The 19,275-nt window shown below is 41.9% G+C and overlaps 1 protein-coding gene across 1 annotated transcript; it reads left to right on the top strand.

Annotated features, from left to right (window-relative positions):
- The first annotated feature begins 1,781 nt into the window (after window positions 1–1,781).
- On the top strand, window positions 1,782–18,346 carry BPNT2 (3'(2'), 5'-bisphosphate nucleotidase 2). Its single transcript, XM_075705847.1, has 5 exons — window positions 1,782–2,168; window positions 13,433–13,592; window positions 14,516–14,611; window positions 16,448–16,609; window positions 18,052–18,346. The coding sequence occupies exons 1-5, from the start codon at window positions 1,782–1,784 to the stop codon at window positions 18,321–18,323; spliced, it is 1,077 nt and encodes a 358-aa protein (XP_075561962.1). The 3' UTR covers window positions 18,324–18,346.
- Window positions 18,347–19,275: the final 929 nt, after the last annotated feature.

Here is a 19,275-nt window from a genome sequence, read left to right as displayed (position 1 = left end):
GCGGGCTCTTGAGACGCGTTTCCGTTCTTAGCAGGAGCTGCCCTGTGTTGAGACAGGACTCCCCGCTTCAAGCGCTTTCCTCGATAGTTAGATAAGCGTTAAGCGATAGTCACACTTCTATAGTTACGCTCTAAAGCCCCTTTTCACAGCTGCATAGGAAAAAAACCTTTTCTCTTAAAAAGAATGGGAAGCTGGAAAATACGGACATTCTAGTTGTCGCCTAATAGCATATAAAGTTAAAACCCTGCATAGTTAAGAGTAAAATCCAGCTCTTTTGAATCCCATTTCACATGCAATCCTTTCTTTTCCTACAGCCCTTTCCTTCAATTGCGGCCCGTGCACGCACACACGCACTTCGGAGAGGGAGCGATCCTGCAGGACACTTGCTATGTAACCATGTAATTGATGATGCCATTAAAATGGAGATGCAAAGGAGACGATACAGCAAATGCAGTTTACAAGGGCAGTCTTTATTCTGGTCTTTCCTTGTTTGCACATTCTTGATTATGTAAGTTTAACACTTAAGAAAAACCCAAAACACAGGATCCCAGGAAAACAGTTATATTGCATGATCCCTAGAACGAACTTCTTTCCAGAGTTATTAGCAAGGCCTGTTTCTAGAACACGTCTATCAACAGACAAGAATATTGCCTCAGTAAAAGAACACGTAATTAATTCAAACAATGCTGAATTAATTTCATTCTTTTGTTTCTAACTTTCTCAAAGCTACTAGAAAGAATTAGAACAGGGGAAAAAAAAAACCCAATTGTCCATCCGAATCATAAACATGCAGTTTCACACTCCCCCAAAGCCACTGAGGAGAAAGAATTAGAAAAGAGAACAGGGGGAAAAAAAAAAATCAGTGACTTCTGGTTTCTACCCAATGTCCATCCTAATCATAAGCATGCAGTTTCACACTCCCCCAAAGCCACTGAGGGGTAAAGAAAAAGTATAAATTAAGACAGGCAGGCCTTTAGCACATCACTCGGCTGGCAAAGCGCTTGGACTTGCTTCATTTTACTGAACGAATGGAAACCTTAACCTCGAGCCCCTTCCCCGCAGGCTGTGGCACAAAAGGGCTGAGAGTCCCAAAGCTGCCTAAGCAGTATGGGAAAAACCAGAGATGCTCAGCACTTGCGCTCAGAACCATTACCACCACATCTTCAGAAATTACGTGGCACTTTAGGCAAACAGCGATTTCCAACAGAAAGCTTCTTGCCAGCCTGCAGAGCCGCCTCCGGCTGCCGCCCCGGGACCCGCGGGCGGTGCAGCCCTCGCAGGCAGCCGCCGGCCGAGCGGGCAAGGGCGGCTCCACCGGGCCCGCCGCTGCCCGGCAGCGCACGCTCCTCACGCTGCCGAGAAGGAGACAAAGCAAAAAAAAACCCAAACCCACACCCCTCAACTAGACTAGCAGGCGAAGAGCAGTGCGTGCTACCACGGTAGGAAACGACAGGAGCCCCCCAGCCTCCGGCCGGGACGCGCCGCGCACACGCCCCCCCCCCCCCCGCCAGGCCAAGCGCGGCGGCAGGGCGGCGGGACATGCTCAGCGCAGCGGCGGGCCCCGCCTCCGCCTGACCCGGATACAGACGGCGCTGCCGCCCCGCCGGCCTGCTGGGGAGCGTGGAGCCGGGCCGGCCCAGCCGCCGCCGCGGCAGCGGAGGGAAGGAAGGAAGGGAGGGAAGGGAAGGGAGCGAAGCGCCCCGGCCGCACCATGGGGCTGTGGTGAGCGCCCGGCGCCGCTGCCCGCCCGCCCGCCCTGCCGTGCCTCCCCGCCCGCGGCCATGGCCCCCATGGGCATCCGCCTCTCGCCGCTCGGCATGGCCGTGTTCTGCCTGCTGGGGCTGGGCGTCCTCTACCACCTCTACTCCGGCTTCCTGGCCGGCCGCTTCGCCTTCTTCATGCTGAGCGAACCGGCGGCCGGCGGGGCCGAGGTCCCCCGCGGCTCCGAGCCGGCCGGCGCCGTGGACCTGCGGGAGCTGCTGGCCGTGTCCATCCTGGCCGCCACCCGGGGCGGCGAGGAGGTGAAGCGGGTCCGTGAGGGCAACGTCCTCAACGCCAAGGCGAAGGGCAAGACGCGGGAGGGGGCCGAGGAGCAGCTGACGAGCGGCGACCTCCTCTCCAACCGCAGGATGTTCTACCTGCTGAAGGGCGCCTTCCCCGCCGTGCAGGTGGGTGCCGGCCTCCCCCCACCCCCCCACCCCGGTCAGGCGGGCCCGGGGCCGGGCGCCCGGCCGCGGCAGGGCTCCAGCGCTCGGCCGCTCGGCGCCGGGCGGCCTGAGGCGAACCGCGGGGCTGCCGGCCGTCTGCGGGGAGGCACGCCTGGCCGCCGGCGGGAAGCGCTGCCCGTATCGTGCGTTCTTCTTTTTTTCCTTCCCCTTCTCGCTGCTGTTGCGGCAGTGCCGCCTCATGCCCGTCGCCGTGCCTGCTGGCTTTGCAGCGGAAGGAGCCGGATCGTGTGTAAGCGAAGCCGTGCGGGGTGGAACTACGCGTTTGGAAGGGTATGGACGTGAGGGGCGAGGGAAGCGCCGCGTCTAAGCCTTGTGGTTTGTGCTGTCTCTGGTTAAGGATCCAGGTAACTTCATAGCGCCGGTTCTGCGCACGTTTCTGATGCTGCGATTAGCGACGCTGTTCATTCCTTAAATTGCCCTTCCTGCCAGTTGGCCGTCCTGCATTAAGTTACAGGGAGAGCCAGGAGCGAGGAGGAGGGATTGAGAATTTGAGGTTCAGGGACGTAGTGTTACGATATCTGACTTTTCAGCTCTTGTGACTTTGGGACAGCAGATAAGCTAACAGCTGTATCACTTTACGGAGCACTGCCTACGTGGTCAAAATGAATTTATCTTTTTTTTTTTTTTTTTTTTTTTCCCCAGAGGTGTACACCTCCCTCTTCTCTCATTTGCCTCCAGAATCTGTGTCTAACACTTGAGGTCCGACTCAAACCAGAACCACGCTTCGAGGCTTTTTGGTTGTGGTCAGCTTTGTTTCCACTTTTGCTTTAGCAAGTGGGAACTTCTCTTCAGTCTCTTGATGTGAAATTCCTTAGCTTTTTACAGTCATTTGAAACAGACAGAAAACCCTGAATTTGGATTCCAGGGGTGATAATTGCATGCTTTTCCTGGAGAGGTTGAGAGAAAAAGTAGTGTAGCTAAGTTTATTTTTTGGTTAAGTTTAGTCACTACTCAGTGAATTTTCAGTGGCTGTTCTGGAATTTCCTCAGGGTGGTGTCTGTGTAGGGGGGTGCTGTGTGGTGCGTTTTTTTGTTTGTTTTTTTAAAGTGCTGTAGAGAAGCAGTTGAATATGAAATCTAAAGGAAACGCCACATTCTTCAACATCAGATATAAACTTGATATGTGATTAATCTTCCTCTACAGAAAGATAATGAAGGTTATGTTCTGAAGATTGCTGGATTGTCTGCAATGGCAAGCCACCTTCGCAGGCCCTACGTTAAAGGAAAAAAAAGTATTGTCCCTTGCTCTCTTGTGCTATTCAGTGTCCTCACGGAGCCTGGCGTTACAGCATACCTGTACACTTTCTCCCCTTCCACAGATGGAGGGACTTCATTAGTTTAGATCTGAGAGTTGTCCATGCTTCTAGAGAAGGCTGGGGGTTCAGTTTGGGCTTCAGTTGCTCAGTGAACTGTATGCCTGTTCCATGTCTGTGGTGCCTGGGATGCATAGCAGTGACAGTCTGATTTGTGCGTCTTCCTTTCAGAGGGTGTTAACTTTGAACATCTACTTTTAAAAAACTTCGGTACTCCTTTTTATTTTCCTTACACTTGACTTGTGCTGCCAGTCTTTAAAAATAGGTGGTACTTTCTAAAGTGCAAATGTGTTATCAAACACAGTACGAAGACAAAACTGTGTGTGTACATCTGTGGAACTGGAAAAAAATCAGGCATATATATGGGTTTTTTTTCTTCTCTCCTTCTCCCACCACCCTTAGATTGGCTGAGCTTGAGCATTGAGGATGTCTAGGAAGCGTTAGTTTGACAAATCTTTCAGCTGATCAATCTGACAGATCAGGTCTGAGATATTTAGTATTCTCAGTACATGATCTGGATAATAACAGTTTATCTCACGTGGCGTTTAAAAAATATCCACTAAGCAGTATATACTGGGAAGATATGCTGTCTCTTGAAGTCTATACTGTGATGAAGATGCATTCATACACATCTGTCCAAACCAAAATAAAAACATTGTTTTACTATATACATGTTGCAACTTCTGAGGTGTGAAGACAAGGTCTCATCTCAATCTGCAAATCCTTCATGTGTACCTTCAGCACAACACATCTAAAACTGCTACTGTTTCATAGAACAGACCTGCTGCAGTTTTAGTGTGAATATGGGGATTATAGAGGATTTCCTGAGACACCTTTCATGTGAGGCAGTATAAGACTGCGTCTTGTAAGGAGCACCATACTTTATACCTCTAGCCTTTATCCCTGTGTACAGAGGGATGCTCCAGAATAAAAAACATTGCTGAAGTCAAACAAAACCCCTCTTCTCTTCTTGCTGGAGAAGATGCTGCTTACAAAAGCTGTCAAACACAAACTGAAAGAATTCCAAGCATTACTCACATCATGGAGTTCTTGAGCCTAGCAGGGGTAACCCAGCATGTAAATTGGTGCCAAATGCTGCAGCCAGGAAAAAAATAAACCAGCACAAAAACTGGGTGCCAAAATATGCCTATAATACAAAGGAAATGATCCATTAATTATCATCTAAGAATAGCTATGGCTTTCCAATGTTTAAATATAATCAGGGGGAGAAGTCATTTGACTGAAATAGACTTAAGTCAGTGAGCAGCCTTGGATTCCCTGTATTGTGCTGCTGGGCGTAGTAAGGGAAAGCATGCAAACAGTCTGTCTGAGGTGCTTAGGGACATGGTTTAGTGGTGGAATTGGTAGAGTTAGGTTAATGATTGGACTTGATGATCTTAAGGGTCTTTTCCAAGCTAAATGATTCTATGATTCTTTTATTCCTTGTGCTAGCACAGTAGTGGTGCGATAAAGACTGGGATGGGAATTGGGTGAGGGGATTAAGGAGATGCTCGAGCCAGCCCTGCCGCTGCGGGGAGAGGGGACTGGGGAAGCAGTGTTTCCAAATCCAGTTAGAGACTGGCCAGAAACAGTGGTATGTTGTGCCCAGAGCTTCTCTGTTTGAAGAGATGATCTCATGATGCCAGGTCTTCAGCAGCATTACCTGGTAAAAGAGCTTCTCTTTCAGCGCCACACATCGGGGTCTTGCATTTTTCTAACACCGCTTGTTCATGGGCCAGTGTCAGGAGCTTGATAGCCGAATGTATCCAAGGTAAAAATGTAAATCAAAGATGATTTAGGCATACCCTGGTTCACTTCACATCATGGCCCTACCAACAGCCTGCGTCAGCACATCTGAAGGAGCAGTCCTACTTACTCACAAAGGCAGGAGTGATTGACAGTGGATGATGTGTTCCTTAAACTAGCACTTTGGCCAAAGTCCCCTTGTCCTTTGACTATGAAAAAGCCCATTTTAAAGTGGCCCACACAATTCTGCTATTTTGCTTCTGCACTATGCTAGCGTTATTTTCACAGGATGCGGACTTCAGTCTTATTTGCCAGAATGAATTCTGCCCTATACTCTCATTTTCAGCTGTTTGGGCTTATTTTTGACCAGTGCATTGATTTACGTTCTATAGTTGCACCAGCTATATGTCTTGTTTTCTAGTGTAAATACTGAATAGACAAATACCCTTTGTTTCTTCTTTTTTTTTTTATTGTGACTGTGATGGAAATCAAGTCTTCCTCTGTCCCAGTCTTTTTCTTCAAGCATCTTGCCACTGCCCTGAATCCAAATGTTCTTCTATCTCTTTCCCAGTTAAGACAGATGATAAATACCTCATTTCAAGTTTATGCACGATAATGGTGGAATCAGGTGTCAGTGTTTGAAATGGAAAGAACAGGTCAGTTTTAATAGGATTTTCTTCTAAATTAATTCCACTTTTTGAAGATTAATGTATCTAGGCAGTCCTTTTTTTTATCAAGCTACCTGAAGTACTTTCTAGGTTTAAACGTGCTGTTTACAAGCTGCTGACCACAGTGCCAACTATCATACTCAGAAAACTGGAATTTCATCTGAGATGGCAAGTTCTGCCTCTGATACCGATTCTGCGGGAAAGGTAGATATGTTAAAGAAGTAGGTTTAAAACCCAAAATACTACTTAAACCTCAGAATGATTTCAGTGCATTGCTGAGTAGGTTCAGTAATTTGTTTGTCTCTTCATGTTGGGAGAATGGCATCCTCAGGACTTAGGGTTTTTAACAAAATTAACGTTCTGCTGAACCAGATGATCTTAGCAACTGCCAACAGGTTTCTAAGTAAAGCAGGAATTGTGAATGTTAATTGAAATCTCATTAATAGGTGTTGTCTGGAGATGCATCTCTTAACATGGGTTTTAACTGATGCTAGATTACTTATGCTGGCTCTCTACCTAAAATTAAATTAAAGCCTGTAACTTTATGGTAATGAGTTCTGTGATTATCTTTTCAGATGTAATTACACGTAGTTCATTTGGCTTGTGTGTATACCGGGGGTGTTTAATCTGTCAACTGAGCATCTGAAGATTTGAGTTTCTTAGCAGTGTAGCCACTCGCAAACAGCGAAAATTTTCTTGGTGTTATTTATTGTACTGGTAAACTTCTAATCTGGCCTTATTTGGCTGTTTTCTTAGAATGAAAAGTAGTGTTGCAACTCTTGTGACAAGCTAGTCATCCCTTTCTCTTTGCTAGACTTGCATCTGTACAGAACTCTTAACGGAGAATTTTGCCATCTACTGAAACAACTTGTGAGATAATGACTTTATTACTTTAACTGGTTTTAAATTCTAGTTGTTTCAATGGATTAGTGGTGTAAACTGTGTGAATTCTGTGATTCGTGCTGATTCCCTCTGTTGTATTTTTGTTTTCACCAACTTCTGTGGATCGTAAGTCGGTAGAAGCAGAGCTGTCATCTGATAACGTCTTTACCATTTATGAAAACCTGTTTGTTTAGCTTTGCTTCCTGCTGGCATAATGACCAAAGCCAGGTAACGAGTTTTGATAAGAACTAGTGAGGCTTTTTGACATTTAGGCTTGTCCATATTCTTTGCACATCCTGTCATCTTGTTCTTGCATGAAGTGACTTCTTGTTGTCATGAAAAGTAAATGATGATGTAGTTGATGGTAGAGGAGAACTTCTGTATGTCTGGACTTCTGTGCCTTGAAAAGTGCATGCCTCCTTTATCTGTGTCATGGCATTATTATAGAAGCATTTGTTGTTTTCATTTCAAATGAATTACAACATGAGACCAGTGGTGTTTTATAGCTCTTATTTTATATGTTAATATATTTTTATACCTTCCACACTTGTATACAAATATATTTTATATTTTTATTATACTTTATTACCTTTTAACAAGCTATTTATATAGAGAACCATGTGATTCAGCAAGGTCCTCTCTATCCTCTCATTATAAAAATTACCCTGCTAAAATTCTTTCTAAATTGGACCCTAGCAAGAGGAACATTTTGGAAAGGCATGAAGATGATCACCTGTAAAGGCTCATTTTTTTCCTTTCTAATATGTTGTGGCAATCTAAGGAGGAAAAGAACCCTTTCAAAAGGAAGCAGCTGGCTTTAAAAATGTCAGCGTATTGAATAAAACTAGAATTTTTTACTCTGCTGGCAAGGCTACAATTCAAATTGTTTAAAGCTTAAAGGTGTTTTAAACTTAAAAAAGGGAAGTGATATTTTGATTTCCAAGTTTGCATTCTTTTCAGTGTCAAGTAACATAAGCTTCCAAGCACCAGCTTTAGTTCATAGAGAAAACTACTACTCGCCACCCCCAAATTCAAAAGCTGGAAGGAAGGGATCATGAGTCGTCCTGGCTGCAGATGAACTAAGGCTTGGTGTGAATGCGAGTTCGTCCTCTGTAGCAGATTTTGGAGCTCTGTTTCGTAACCAGGGTAAGTTAGGTACTTTCCTCAGTTATTGCAGATAGGGTGCTTTGACCGCTTCTTGCTCCTCTGGAGAGAGCTCTCCTGTTGTGCATATTTATACATTCTGACTTCTCAAGTGGGTGTTTACATTCAGAGGTTTTGGCATCTGATTCCTTCACCCAATTTGTGTATGTACAGGTGCTGTAACAAGATGAGACAGCTTTCACCTCTGATATGTTTGAGGCGAAAAAACAGAGAGAAGCTGAGCAAATGGAGGTAAAACAGTCTGACTTGTAGCAGTGTAGTGGGCGTAAGGGCATGTCACTCTTCCGCTCTTTGGAGCAGTGCGATGGCAGTGGTTGGAGGGGCGAGGTGTGAGGCTTGGCCTGTATGCAGGGGAAAGCCCAAAGGCTGCTGGTTGAACTGCTCTCCCCTGAGCTCTGACATCTCTGCAGCCCAGTCAAGTAACAGCAAATCAAGTACAGTCCTGTGCAGCCACCTAGCAGGTCAGTGCACCTTTCAAGGTGCGTAGTTGTGGGTATCTTCCTAGTGGTTGCTGCAGACATTAGTCCAGAGGGTGCATATAGTGATAAAATATCTTGCGCTGTCCTCGGGGGACATATCTCAGTCAGCCACTAAGAAGGTATCAGAATCACTGTTGGTTTATTGTTTGTAAATGTTTGTTTTTACTTACCTCTGTCCCTCCGCTCCTGTCCTCCATTTCCTGTCATGTGAATACAAATGGCAAAGTTAAGTTTGAATCTTGAGTATGCGTAATGCTTACGTTGCATAATCGCTGGTGAAGTGGCTGTGTATGTCACGCAGAGTGAGCGCCCTAACAAAACAGAAAAAGAAAGTCAAACATCTGTTAATACTTTACTAATGTTCCCCTGTGCACGCTATTTTGTCTGGGCCTCCAGGCTTTTCTTTTTCATGGTCCCATTCAAATCAACAGACTTACCTGTTGAATCATAGAATGCTTTGGGTTGGAAGGGACCATTAGAGATCATCGAGCCCAACCCCCCTGCAATGAGCAGAGACACCTTCAACCAGATCAGGTTGCTCAGAGCCCCATCTACCTGACCTTGAATGTTGCCAGGGACGGGGCATCCACCACCTCTCTGGGCAGCCTGTTCCAGGTTCTGTTCTTGAAATGTAACCCATGGAATACTCTTATATTCATATTCTGACTAGTGAATATTATCTTTTGTTGTTAGGTGAACTGTGGGGTTTTTTGTTTTGTTTTTACCTCAAGTAGCTCAATTAGTATTTCTTCTTTGTAATACAGGTGGGATAGTATTTGTGGTGGTCTTGTTTTGTTTTCTATTCTAATAAAACAGCACTGAGATTTGGATTTGAGAGGACTTAATTATCAGATGGGGATATTGACACTCTCAGGAATAAAGAGCTGTACTACCTCATATTTTTTCAAGATACTGGATTATTTGCACATTAAAATGTAAAATGAGTATTGGGATGGATAAGCATGTGGGGAAGGAGGGGGAGTAATAAATTTAAATAAAATTCACATGCCACCAAACGCTTTCTAAGAAAAGCATTGTATTTGCATGTGCTGATGTTTATTTAAGAAAAAAAATATGTATTTGAACAGAAACTTGTATTTAATTTTGTTAGCATATATTTTTTCAGTTTAATTTATCTTTAATGGGTGAATTGAGAGGCAAAGCTACAGCTGTGTCCTACTCCTTCAAACCAGAAAAAAGCCTGACTTTGTTCACCTCGCCATGGACAGCCATCTAGTATTCAAGTAGGTTTGTTAGGTGATGAGCTGCCACACAGACATCGTGAAGTGCTGGTTTGGAAGGGAGTAGCCCAACACAGGACAATGAGCGACTGTGAGGTTCCCTGAAGTCTTTATGTGGCTGGGACTGTTGGCTGTTTTGTTCAGAGCGCTGCATTTATCCACACGTTTGTAGTACACTCCTGAGTTGCTTCCCATGTCCCTGAGCAGATCTGTATTCCAGTCACCAACATGCCAGAGGAGAGTGTTTTCTGTGCAATGGGTTTCTGATGGCTGGGAATGCCTGGGTGGTTTCAAAAGGCACGCCATGGGCTGATCCTGGGGTGTTGCCATTTGACCTCTGCTGCTGGCTCCCACGAGCAGCATCCCTTGTCCATTATGGGAATCCTGTGCCTCACAGACTCATTTTGAGGAACCTCTGCACTGGCGAGATGCAGCTGGTCTGCCTTGTTTATAAAATAATTTTTTTGTTGACCTTTCAGCAGTAGTCCGTTCACTGATTTACATATATTTTATTAAATCTCTGTGTTCGATGCAGTTATTCTTTGTGAGGAGGACTTTCCCCTCAAGCATAGCTGGGGAAGATTGCTGAAATGTAGTTAAGCTCAGTGTCGGTGGGCAACTTACAGAACTTCCTGAGACGGGCTTTTACAGCTTACAGCTATTAGGTGGCTAACCCCAAATAGTTATTTATCTGTCTTCTGCTTGCTGTCTCAAGTTCTTGCATGATGGGTTGCTATCTAAATCTGACTCTTAGGAGTAGGCAAAGTTATGTATGTGATAGCAAGCATGCAAACTTTATAATTATTTACACTAACGTAGCAGTTTAATTGACTCCGAGTGTCTTGCTGGAACAAGCTCTGTTGTCTGAAATACTTGGTGTTGTGGTTGTCTTTCTACCATAGCTACTGCTAATTTCTGAGTGAAGTCTTGGGAATGCAGTCAACTACATACCCATGTCACTACAGAAAAGCTTGAAATATAAGGTCATGGCCTCTGGAGGCTTCCGGCAACTGAGAATGACAAGTAGGAACAGAGCATCGTATTAACACAAAGGCATGTTTTCTGGGGGTATTCTCATGTGTGGTGGTTTTTTTTTTTTTTTTTTTTTTTAAAAAAGGTGGCGGGGGGGAAGTACTTCCCCACTTAAGGTTTGGTGATCCTCTTTCAGGCAACTATGTCTTGCAAAACCTATAATGTAGCTTCCTAACAGTAAATACATTTAATAACTGCTTGTGGTGGAATGGGTATGAATTTCTACTTGAACTATGATTTGTGGAGTATTCACGCAAGGCTACAGAGTAAATGGTCATATGAATGGAAGAACTAGTGACCCAGTTGTGGGTTTTTTTGTTGTTTTTTTTTTTCTCCAGATGGCTCTGCAACCTCATCGCTGTTACCTTTTTTCCCTGTTTTTCTTTTTTTTTTCTGGCAGACTAATCATGGCTGTTGGGAGAGACTCCTCACAAGCATTATAAATGCTGCAGCATCATGGCCACTGCTGTGAAATTTGAACTAGTAGGAGGTCTTTCTCTGAAAGCGGTACCTTTCAGATAGTTTCAGTCTTTTAATTTCAGTGTACTGTAACAGCAGGTTTAACAAGATACTCTTCCTTTTGAGGATTGGTTCCAACTCTTTAACTTTTTGGAGGCCTCTTCCTTCTGTTGGGGAAACTTTTTTTTTTTAAATGGTGGTGCATAATACGCTGTAGTGGAAGTTAAACTGCCCAGGGGCTGTGTTGAGGCTGCCAAGTCTGTGGGACTAGTCATCTTGACTTTTCAGGACTGTTTCCCCTGGGGGAAAACACAATTGTCAGGTTTATTGTACAGTGTCAGATGTTTAATTTGTAAATGTCACGGCAACTTCAAGGACTTCGTGTTTGGCATACAATGCTTCAAATACTGGTTTTATGTGAGAAGACAGCTATGATGTATGGCTGGAGTTGTTGCAGTTCTACTTGCTTTCTTTTTTCAATTCTCTTTGAGAAGGTGGCCCTTAACCCTTTGCTAATAATCTGTTACAGTTGAAGGTGTATGAAGTCTTTTCTTGTCATGATGTGGATTATGTAAAAATCCTGGTGATACAAAGCATGTAACATTCAAACATAGTCCAACCGTTTCTTTATTTTCATTGTCTTTCAATGTCACTTGTCTACGACATCTGTAACAACAACTTGTTTTAGTCAGAGGGGATTTTTCTGCTCTAGCAGTCAGATAACTGAATCTGAGCTAGCAGTCTCAACTCCATGTGTAGCAAGTAAAGGGGTATCAGTGGTTCTAGGTTGTAGACACATTGCATCCCATGTGCGCCTACTATTTTGCCTTTGCAGGACATCAGAGCTAGTCAGTTTGGCATCCCTTTAGAACTATATTAGAGGAAGCCACCTTTCAAGTTAGCAAGAATGAAAAAAGCTTGTGTTCCTAATATTCTAAAATGTCCTAAAAGTCCAGGTTGGTTACACTCAACTTCAGACATATAACTGACTCATCTAAGCCATAAGCATCATTGTCCTACTGAATAAGTTAGTGGAATGATGCATTTCTGAAGGGTTCACAGAGGATGAAGCTTGAAATGCACAGTAGCAATGATCTCCTTTTTTTCTTTTGGCAGTAGAAGGAGCGTAGAAATACTAGTCTTCTCATGTAACTGAGGTGCTAAAAGTAAATGGGATGAGTTTGTCTAAAGTCCAGTTAGCACTACTTATGTCCAGGTGCATTACAGCTCTCCTGTAAACCATGTTTGCAGTGGTAGTAAGCTGGTATGGATGGGTTAAGGCAGGTTGATGCATGTTTCCCCAGTAGCTCTTACTGCCAGGTTATATGATATTTTGTTACATGAGAAATAATTACGTACAGTGTTTTGTGATAACTGCATCGCTTGTGATCCAAAAATATCTTGCTACTGCAGTCACAATGACATTGTATTGGGTTTTGCAGAACGTTGTTCCATTCAACAGATTGGGACTGTGTGCTCTGCTGCTGGACCAAACTGTTTGGCATACTGAAATGCCCTCTGGTCCAGAATAAAATTCATTAACCTACGCAGCAAGTGACAATAGGCTTAACTCCATGGGCCTTCTTAGGTCCTTAGCACAGCCTACCCTAAAGACAGATATGGAATGTTATTAACTTGTTTATAAAATAACATTAATCTGACAGTTGTGTAATGCGTACATGTATTTGAGCTGCTTAAATTGCTAGTTGTAACTCAATGCTGGAAGCAGGAATATATACTAGGATTCCTACTCCCCCGAGTCATACCACAGTCTGCAAAATATTTGTTGATAAAATATCTGTACATTTCAATCTGCATCTACTGATCTGTATAAATGGAGTATTAGACCCCTACTCTATCTGTATACCACATAATTCTCCAAAGTCGTATGTTCTGCTTGTAGTGTTTGAAGCAACTGCATTTACTTCTGATTTAAAAAAATTGTGATTCATACTGTGAGATCGTTCAGTGGGAAGAGCTGCAGCCAGAGAAACAGTGTCCAGCTGTGGTGTGGTTCGCCGTAAAATTATGGATTGTGGTTTTCCATTGCTTGTTGCATGACAGTAATAGCTTGTGAGTTGCTGAAAAATGAATAATTCATGCACTTTTAGCTGGAGGTGAAGGGAGAAAGGAAACATATGAACAAACCTGTAATTTTCCTGAGTACCATAGTTACTGTATCTGGTAAGTTAATGCAGCTACTTTTGTTGTCTTATCATAGATAAACTCTGAAGAGCGTGTTGATACAGCTGATCAGGAGACAGTCTCTTGGGATCGCAGTATTCCTGAAGACATAAAACAAAAAATACAGCCAAAAGAGGTTCCAGCAGAAAGTGTTACTGTCTGGATCGATCCGTTAGATGCTACACAAGAATACACAGGTAGCTGATTCTTGTTGACAAATCATGTGTGTAATTCTGATGTCTGCCTTTTATACTGGAGACAAAATAGTAAGTATTTAAAATGGCATCTCTTGTTAAAGTGTATTGTGTCAAAGCCAGTGTGATTTAACTGAACAAATTGCATAATAAAATCTCTGTAGTTATCAGACCGTAGCATTTACTTATATATATACTGACTCTGAAATGACTTTGGGATTCCTTGCAACTAAGTAATTGCTAAAATAAATGGTTACTGACCTTTATGAATTCTGCTGGAATTACACATTTCTTTATTTCAGTTGTCACTGTGGCAACACTAAATATCTCAATGTTTTTTGTTTATTTATTTAAAGGGAATACTAAATGAATATCCTATTTAACTTGATATGAAAAAGTTTGTTAAAGTTTTTCAAAAAAGCATGCATAATTCAATCCTCCCCTTTTTCAGATGTTTTAAGATGTCACATAAACAGTTCAAGGCAATGCAGCTAAAGTTCTTGCTGATAAGTACTGCAGAAAAAACAGAAAAATGGGGATTTTTTTTGCAAATATTCCATTGATACAATCATCTTTTCAGCTGAATGGTCTTTGGTATTTGAATTATGAGCTTTGAACCAATAGAGGATAGGAGGTGGGGCAGAGAAGGGAGAATATAGGGGCACAGATGTCCATGAAAATACATGCTATTTAAGACACAGCTGTTAGTATCTACTGAACAGGAAAAATTGCTGGAAAACTGAGAAGTCTTTGAAGTCTCTGGAAAACTGCAAGGTTATTTGAAGATACAACAAAGTTACATAATTGTAAGAGGCAGAATGTAGACTAGTCTTCAAAGAACAAGATTTCTATAATGTCAGGTCTGCTTTCTTTTTGTGTTGTGGCATCTGGCTGTAAACTTGCTCACTTTCTTGTTTTGCCCACAGAGGATCTTCGACAGTATGTCACAACAATGGTTTGCGTGGCTGTAAATGGTAAACCAGTAATAGGAGTGATACACAAGCCGTTCTCAGCATATACAGGTACCTTTATGCCTTCACATATTTCCAGCATCTTCAGCCACAGTGTTAATTAAAATTTGATGTTTGAGAGAACATCTGTAGGTATGAATGAGAAAACAGTACCTGGGGCAAAAGAGTGCTGCTGTAGACTTCAGAATTAGATCTGCAAATGTGTTCTGTGCTATAAAACTAGAAAGGAAAATGCTGCCTTTGTTTAACTTAAAAATGATGTATTTAAACTAACTGAAAATATGTTTCAGAATTAAGATCCCTTCCATCAGAGTGCTTATAGCAAACCAAAGAAAGTGAAACCTACACATAGTGACCGGTCTTATATGTGCTGTTAGTCTTTAGCAGAAGAGTACTTTGGTCATTCAACAGAAGACCGTGGATCCATGATATATCCAGGAGTTGGTGTTTATTCAGTTTGAATAACAAAGATAGATTAAAGATCTTAATGGCACCTGTTTGTATATAACGGGCAAGACTGTTTAGCATAGCTTTATTGATTATCTGAACATGCTTTTAATGCCGCAACCCTGGACTAATTAATTCTTTAGTATTAATGACGTATCAGTGAGGATGGCTGCAGGTTTGACAACGTGTATGCACTTCTGAAAGCTTCAAAGTAGTTTTAGTATTTGTGTCATATATTTGAAACAGGAATTTCTGTTCTCATTTTCCCTTAGGCAATACTGACCTCTAGAGTTGTGAAGTTATGCAGTAGCTCTGGCACCGAAACCAACTGAATAAATGTACTTTTTCTCTTTTTTTTGCCCACTGAACACTCAATTTTTTGTGCTAAGTATTTTACTGTCTTTAAATATAAACTTAATTTCCAGTCATTTAAGTAGGTGCTATATTCCAATATGCTGTGAGAATCTTGGGTTTTTTTGAAACATATTTTTCTAAGTATCAACATCTAAAGAAATTTTTTTAGCACTGTAATTTTGAGAATTTCTCCCCCTTAATAATAGCAAAGTGTGAGATGTTCAAGCATGGCATCAGATGAGATGCAATGAATTCTGTCATTCTATGTGAAGAGCGTTCATTTCCCAAGCTGGAAATACCAATACGTTACGAGTAGGATTGTTCCTAATACTACCACACAAATACAAAGCAATAAAGGGCAGTCAGCATTATTGTTATTACACATAACTCAGTCTGTTGCCGTACAATCTGGCCCTCTACTGAGATTAAATTGCTGGTTAGTCTGCTAAGTAAATGTCAAATTAATGGTTAGGGGATGCCACCTACCAAGCTTGGCTTTGAACCTCATGATGAAACAAGTGGGAGGTTGTGTATTCTAAATCCAGTCCTCCGAAACACACCATCAAATGTTTTCCTTAGTATTACTATATATTTCCTTAGTATTACTATCCTCCTGAACTATTTCTTTCCTTAGCATTACTATCCTTCTGAACAAAATGACTCAGTAACACTTTTGCTATCTGCTTTGAAGGATATTGGGGCTTTTTGTTCTTATAAAAAAGTTGTTGGAGGAAATATAGGATCTGTTTCTGATTCAGAGTCATCCTTTTAACTTCTGTGGCTTTCCAATTGCAAGCTCTAAATATTACTACTTGGGATTTTTCCTTCTTGCTCTCTTTTTTTGGAAGTATCATACAAGAATAGTCAGGCATGGGATAATGCCATATGCACAAAAGTGCGTGTGGGGGGGGCGCTATTTCTCTTTCTCTTCCGCTTGTGTGCACATGCAGGCATGCAGCCTTTCCTTCTGTCAGCCCTAACTTTCTCTTTTAGAGGCATCAATTCCATTTTCTCAGATAAGTATCCTTTTATCTTAACAGAGATTTTCTTTTGTAAACCTTAGCAGAATTTGTGTTTCTCTTGTAGCCTGGGCAATGGTGGATGGCGGATCAAACGTAAAAGCTCGTTCCTCCTACAATGAGAAAACTCCAAGGATTATTGTGTCCCGCTCCCATGCAGGAAAAGTTGAGCAGGTTGCGCGGCAGACATTTGGAAATAAGACTGTGATAATCCCAGCTGGTGGAGCAGGTTTGGTTCCTTAAGCATCTTATCCATTTTATTGCTTCCGAATGATTTAACGGGATAGCTGTTATTAGACAAAAGGGTATAACTGTGGCATCTCCTCTTTTTTCCTCTTACCTTTTGTTCTTCACATCTCTAAAAGCAAGCACTTGACAATAGGGACACAGTTTTCCCGGTGTATAGAAACCTACATGCAAACTTAGTTCAGGCTTCAGGCTATTCACAAGTTAGTATGTTAGTGAATCTAAGCCTGGACCAGCAATGTTGTTGTGGTCCTTTCACACTGGTGTGTGTTCACTGAAGGTACCAATGCCTCTGTGGAGGAAAAAGGGTTGTGTGACCAAATACAGAATCATGGAAGAGAATCCGTTGGTTGTTAGTTAACTAGTAGTACATTTAATTAAACGATGGTTTAAGAAAAAGCCATTAAAGGTTGGTACTGTTTCTTGCATTTATGTCAAAAGAGAAAACTGGTGTCACTAAAGTCCATTTTTATCTGCCTCATATTCAGTCCAAAGAGGTTTTAGCGTACTTTTTGTAACCTTGCACAGTATCCTTGTGCATATTACTGGCAGAATGCAAATATGTGAGGCACTACTGTGAAGCAATAGCTGTTTTAAAGAAACAGAGAAGCCATGCAAAATTTCAGTTTTACAGAAATGTATCTTTCTGTGTCTTTAATATGGAAAGCTAGAGCTCCCTTACAGATTGTTTAGTCAAGAAGATCTTGCATAGGTTCTTGACAATGAATCTAAACAAGTTTTCTTATGATAAAGTGAAAGCTTAACTGATTATAGTAGATCTTTGCCACAGCTCGACTCTGTATAAGAAGGTAAAGGAACAGTCTAATGAAACAAGGATATTGCTTGAACAGTTGAAAAATTGAAAAAAATTCCATAAAAGAAAGAATATTATTTTGAGCAATGACTTTGTACTGCATAATGTATGATAAAGGGGAATGCCCTGGGCTCAGTTGCTTTATTAGAGAGTGGTATATGCATCTTCCTTCTATTGTAATAAAAAGTAAGGGAAAAAAAAAAGGTAGACTTCAGCATAATGCAGAGATTGAGAAATAAGTGAGTGAACGTAAGAGCAAGACTATATTTGAGTTTCCGGTCTTGTTCTTTTAATGTGTCTCTAGATATGTCTATGTAGCATGTTGGTAAAGGCTGTCTAAAAATAATGTGTCCCAAATACTCAAGGCCTTAATTGGGGTGCAGTGGAAAAATGGGGGCAGGGGGGGCTCTTTTTTCAAATTTTCTCTACAGTTCAGAGGGCAGACAAAATTTATTGGTGCCTCTGCTATTATACTGGATGGCAGGGTGTAATTAATGATACACTTTCCCAAATCTTGCATGTGCATATTAACACTTACTAGTAGATTTATCCTTTGTGATGAATAGGAAAACTTAGATTAACTTTTTTTTACTTCTGCCCGTTTCTTCTAGGTTATAAAGTGTTGGCCCTCCTTGACGTGGCTGAAAAGAATCAAGAAGAAGCTGACGTGTATATCCATGTCACCTACATTAAGAAGTGGGACATATGTGCTGGAAATGCAGTGTTGAGAGCATTAGGTGGCCATATGACTACCCTGACTGGTGAAGAAATTAGTTACACTGGCTCAGATGGCAATGAGGGAGGACTTATAGCCAGTATCAACATGAACCATAAAGCACTAATTGAAAAACTTCCAGATCTGGAAAAAACATCACACAAATAAACTTCACTGATGGGGAAGTACAAGTCATGCTTTTTGGAGCCTCCAAATGCTCTGTCTGAAGAAGCAGGTGTGAAAACCTGCTGGGAAAGATGCACAGCAAAGCAAAGCAGTTTGGTGTAGGGACTATATCATGCATTGGGTTTCTTCAGAGGTGGTATTTAAAAAAGAATAAAATAATAATAATAATTAGAAGTAGGAAGGGGAATGACTGCCTCACACTTCAGTTGCCACGTTTTTGGGTTTTTTTCAGACTGTTTTCATGCAGTTCTTATACTCAAGGTGCATATACAGTATATATTTGTGAACATAGGGGAACTAAAGAAAAATCCAAATTGATTCATAAAATAACCTAAGTGGTTCTCACAGGAATTTCTTGGAACCTTTTACATCTTGTTACTGTAGTTGTAGGAACTCCATAATGAATTAGGTAGGAAAAAAGGTTGATTTGTATAGCCATCTGATAACTCTGTAAACAGTTTAGCAGGAGACATGACCCTGTGTTCTGTATCCCCTGAACAGAAAGCACAAGAAGGTTGACACAAATTTATATGCAGCAACAGTTTATCTTTGACAGCGTGGCACTCCGTCTGCTTTTTAAGAAGGAAAAAAAAGAAATGTTCTGTACTATTTTGACTTTTTTCCTGAAGATGTAAACCAATTTAGTTCAGATGGGTTGTGAATATCAGTGTTTTATTAATCAGTGTAATTATTTCCATATACCTTTTTAAAAGAAGGCAACTTTCCTTGTATAGTTTTTAACAGTTACTTCTTGTCCTTGATTTCTGCGTACAGTGTTGAAGATGCATGCTAGATTTTTCTCTAATGTAGGACTTGTTCATCATTTGATGTTTGTGCCTATAGAAGCAGCCTCTTCCTGTTTTTTTGTTTCTTTCTTTCTCTCCATTGGACAGAGTCATATGGAATGAGTTTAACAAATAGTAAGTTGGTTGGT

Source organism: Pelecanus crispus, chromosome 2, assembly GCF_030463565.1.
Source record: "Pelecanus crispus isolate bPelCri1 chromosome 2, bPelCri1.pri, whole genome shotgun sequence".
In the NCBI taxonomy this organism is placed as follows: domain Eukaryota; kingdom Metazoa; phylum Chordata; class Aves; order Pelecaniformes; family Pelecanidae; genus Pelecanus; species Pelecanus crispus.
Note: the sequence above shows the minus strand (reverse complement) of the source record. Positions and strands in the feature narration are given on the sequence as shown.

What these genes read in the sequence shown, in the direction of transcription:
- BPNT2 (XM_075705847.1), top strand. Translation starts at nt 1,782, where the DNA reads ATGGCCCCCATGGGCATCCGCCTCTCGCCGCTCGGCATGGCCGTGTTC. An exon ending in GCGCCTTCCCCGCCGTGCAG is followed by an intron (nt 2,169 to 13,432) that starts GTGGGTGCCGGC and finishes GTCTTATCATAG; the next exon opens with ATAAACTCTGAAGAGCGTGT. An exon ending in AATCCCAGCTGGTGGAGCAG is followed by an intron (nt 16,610 to 18,051) that starts GTTTGGTTCCTT and finishes CGTTTCTTCTAG; the next exon opens with GTTATAAAGTGTTGGCCCTC.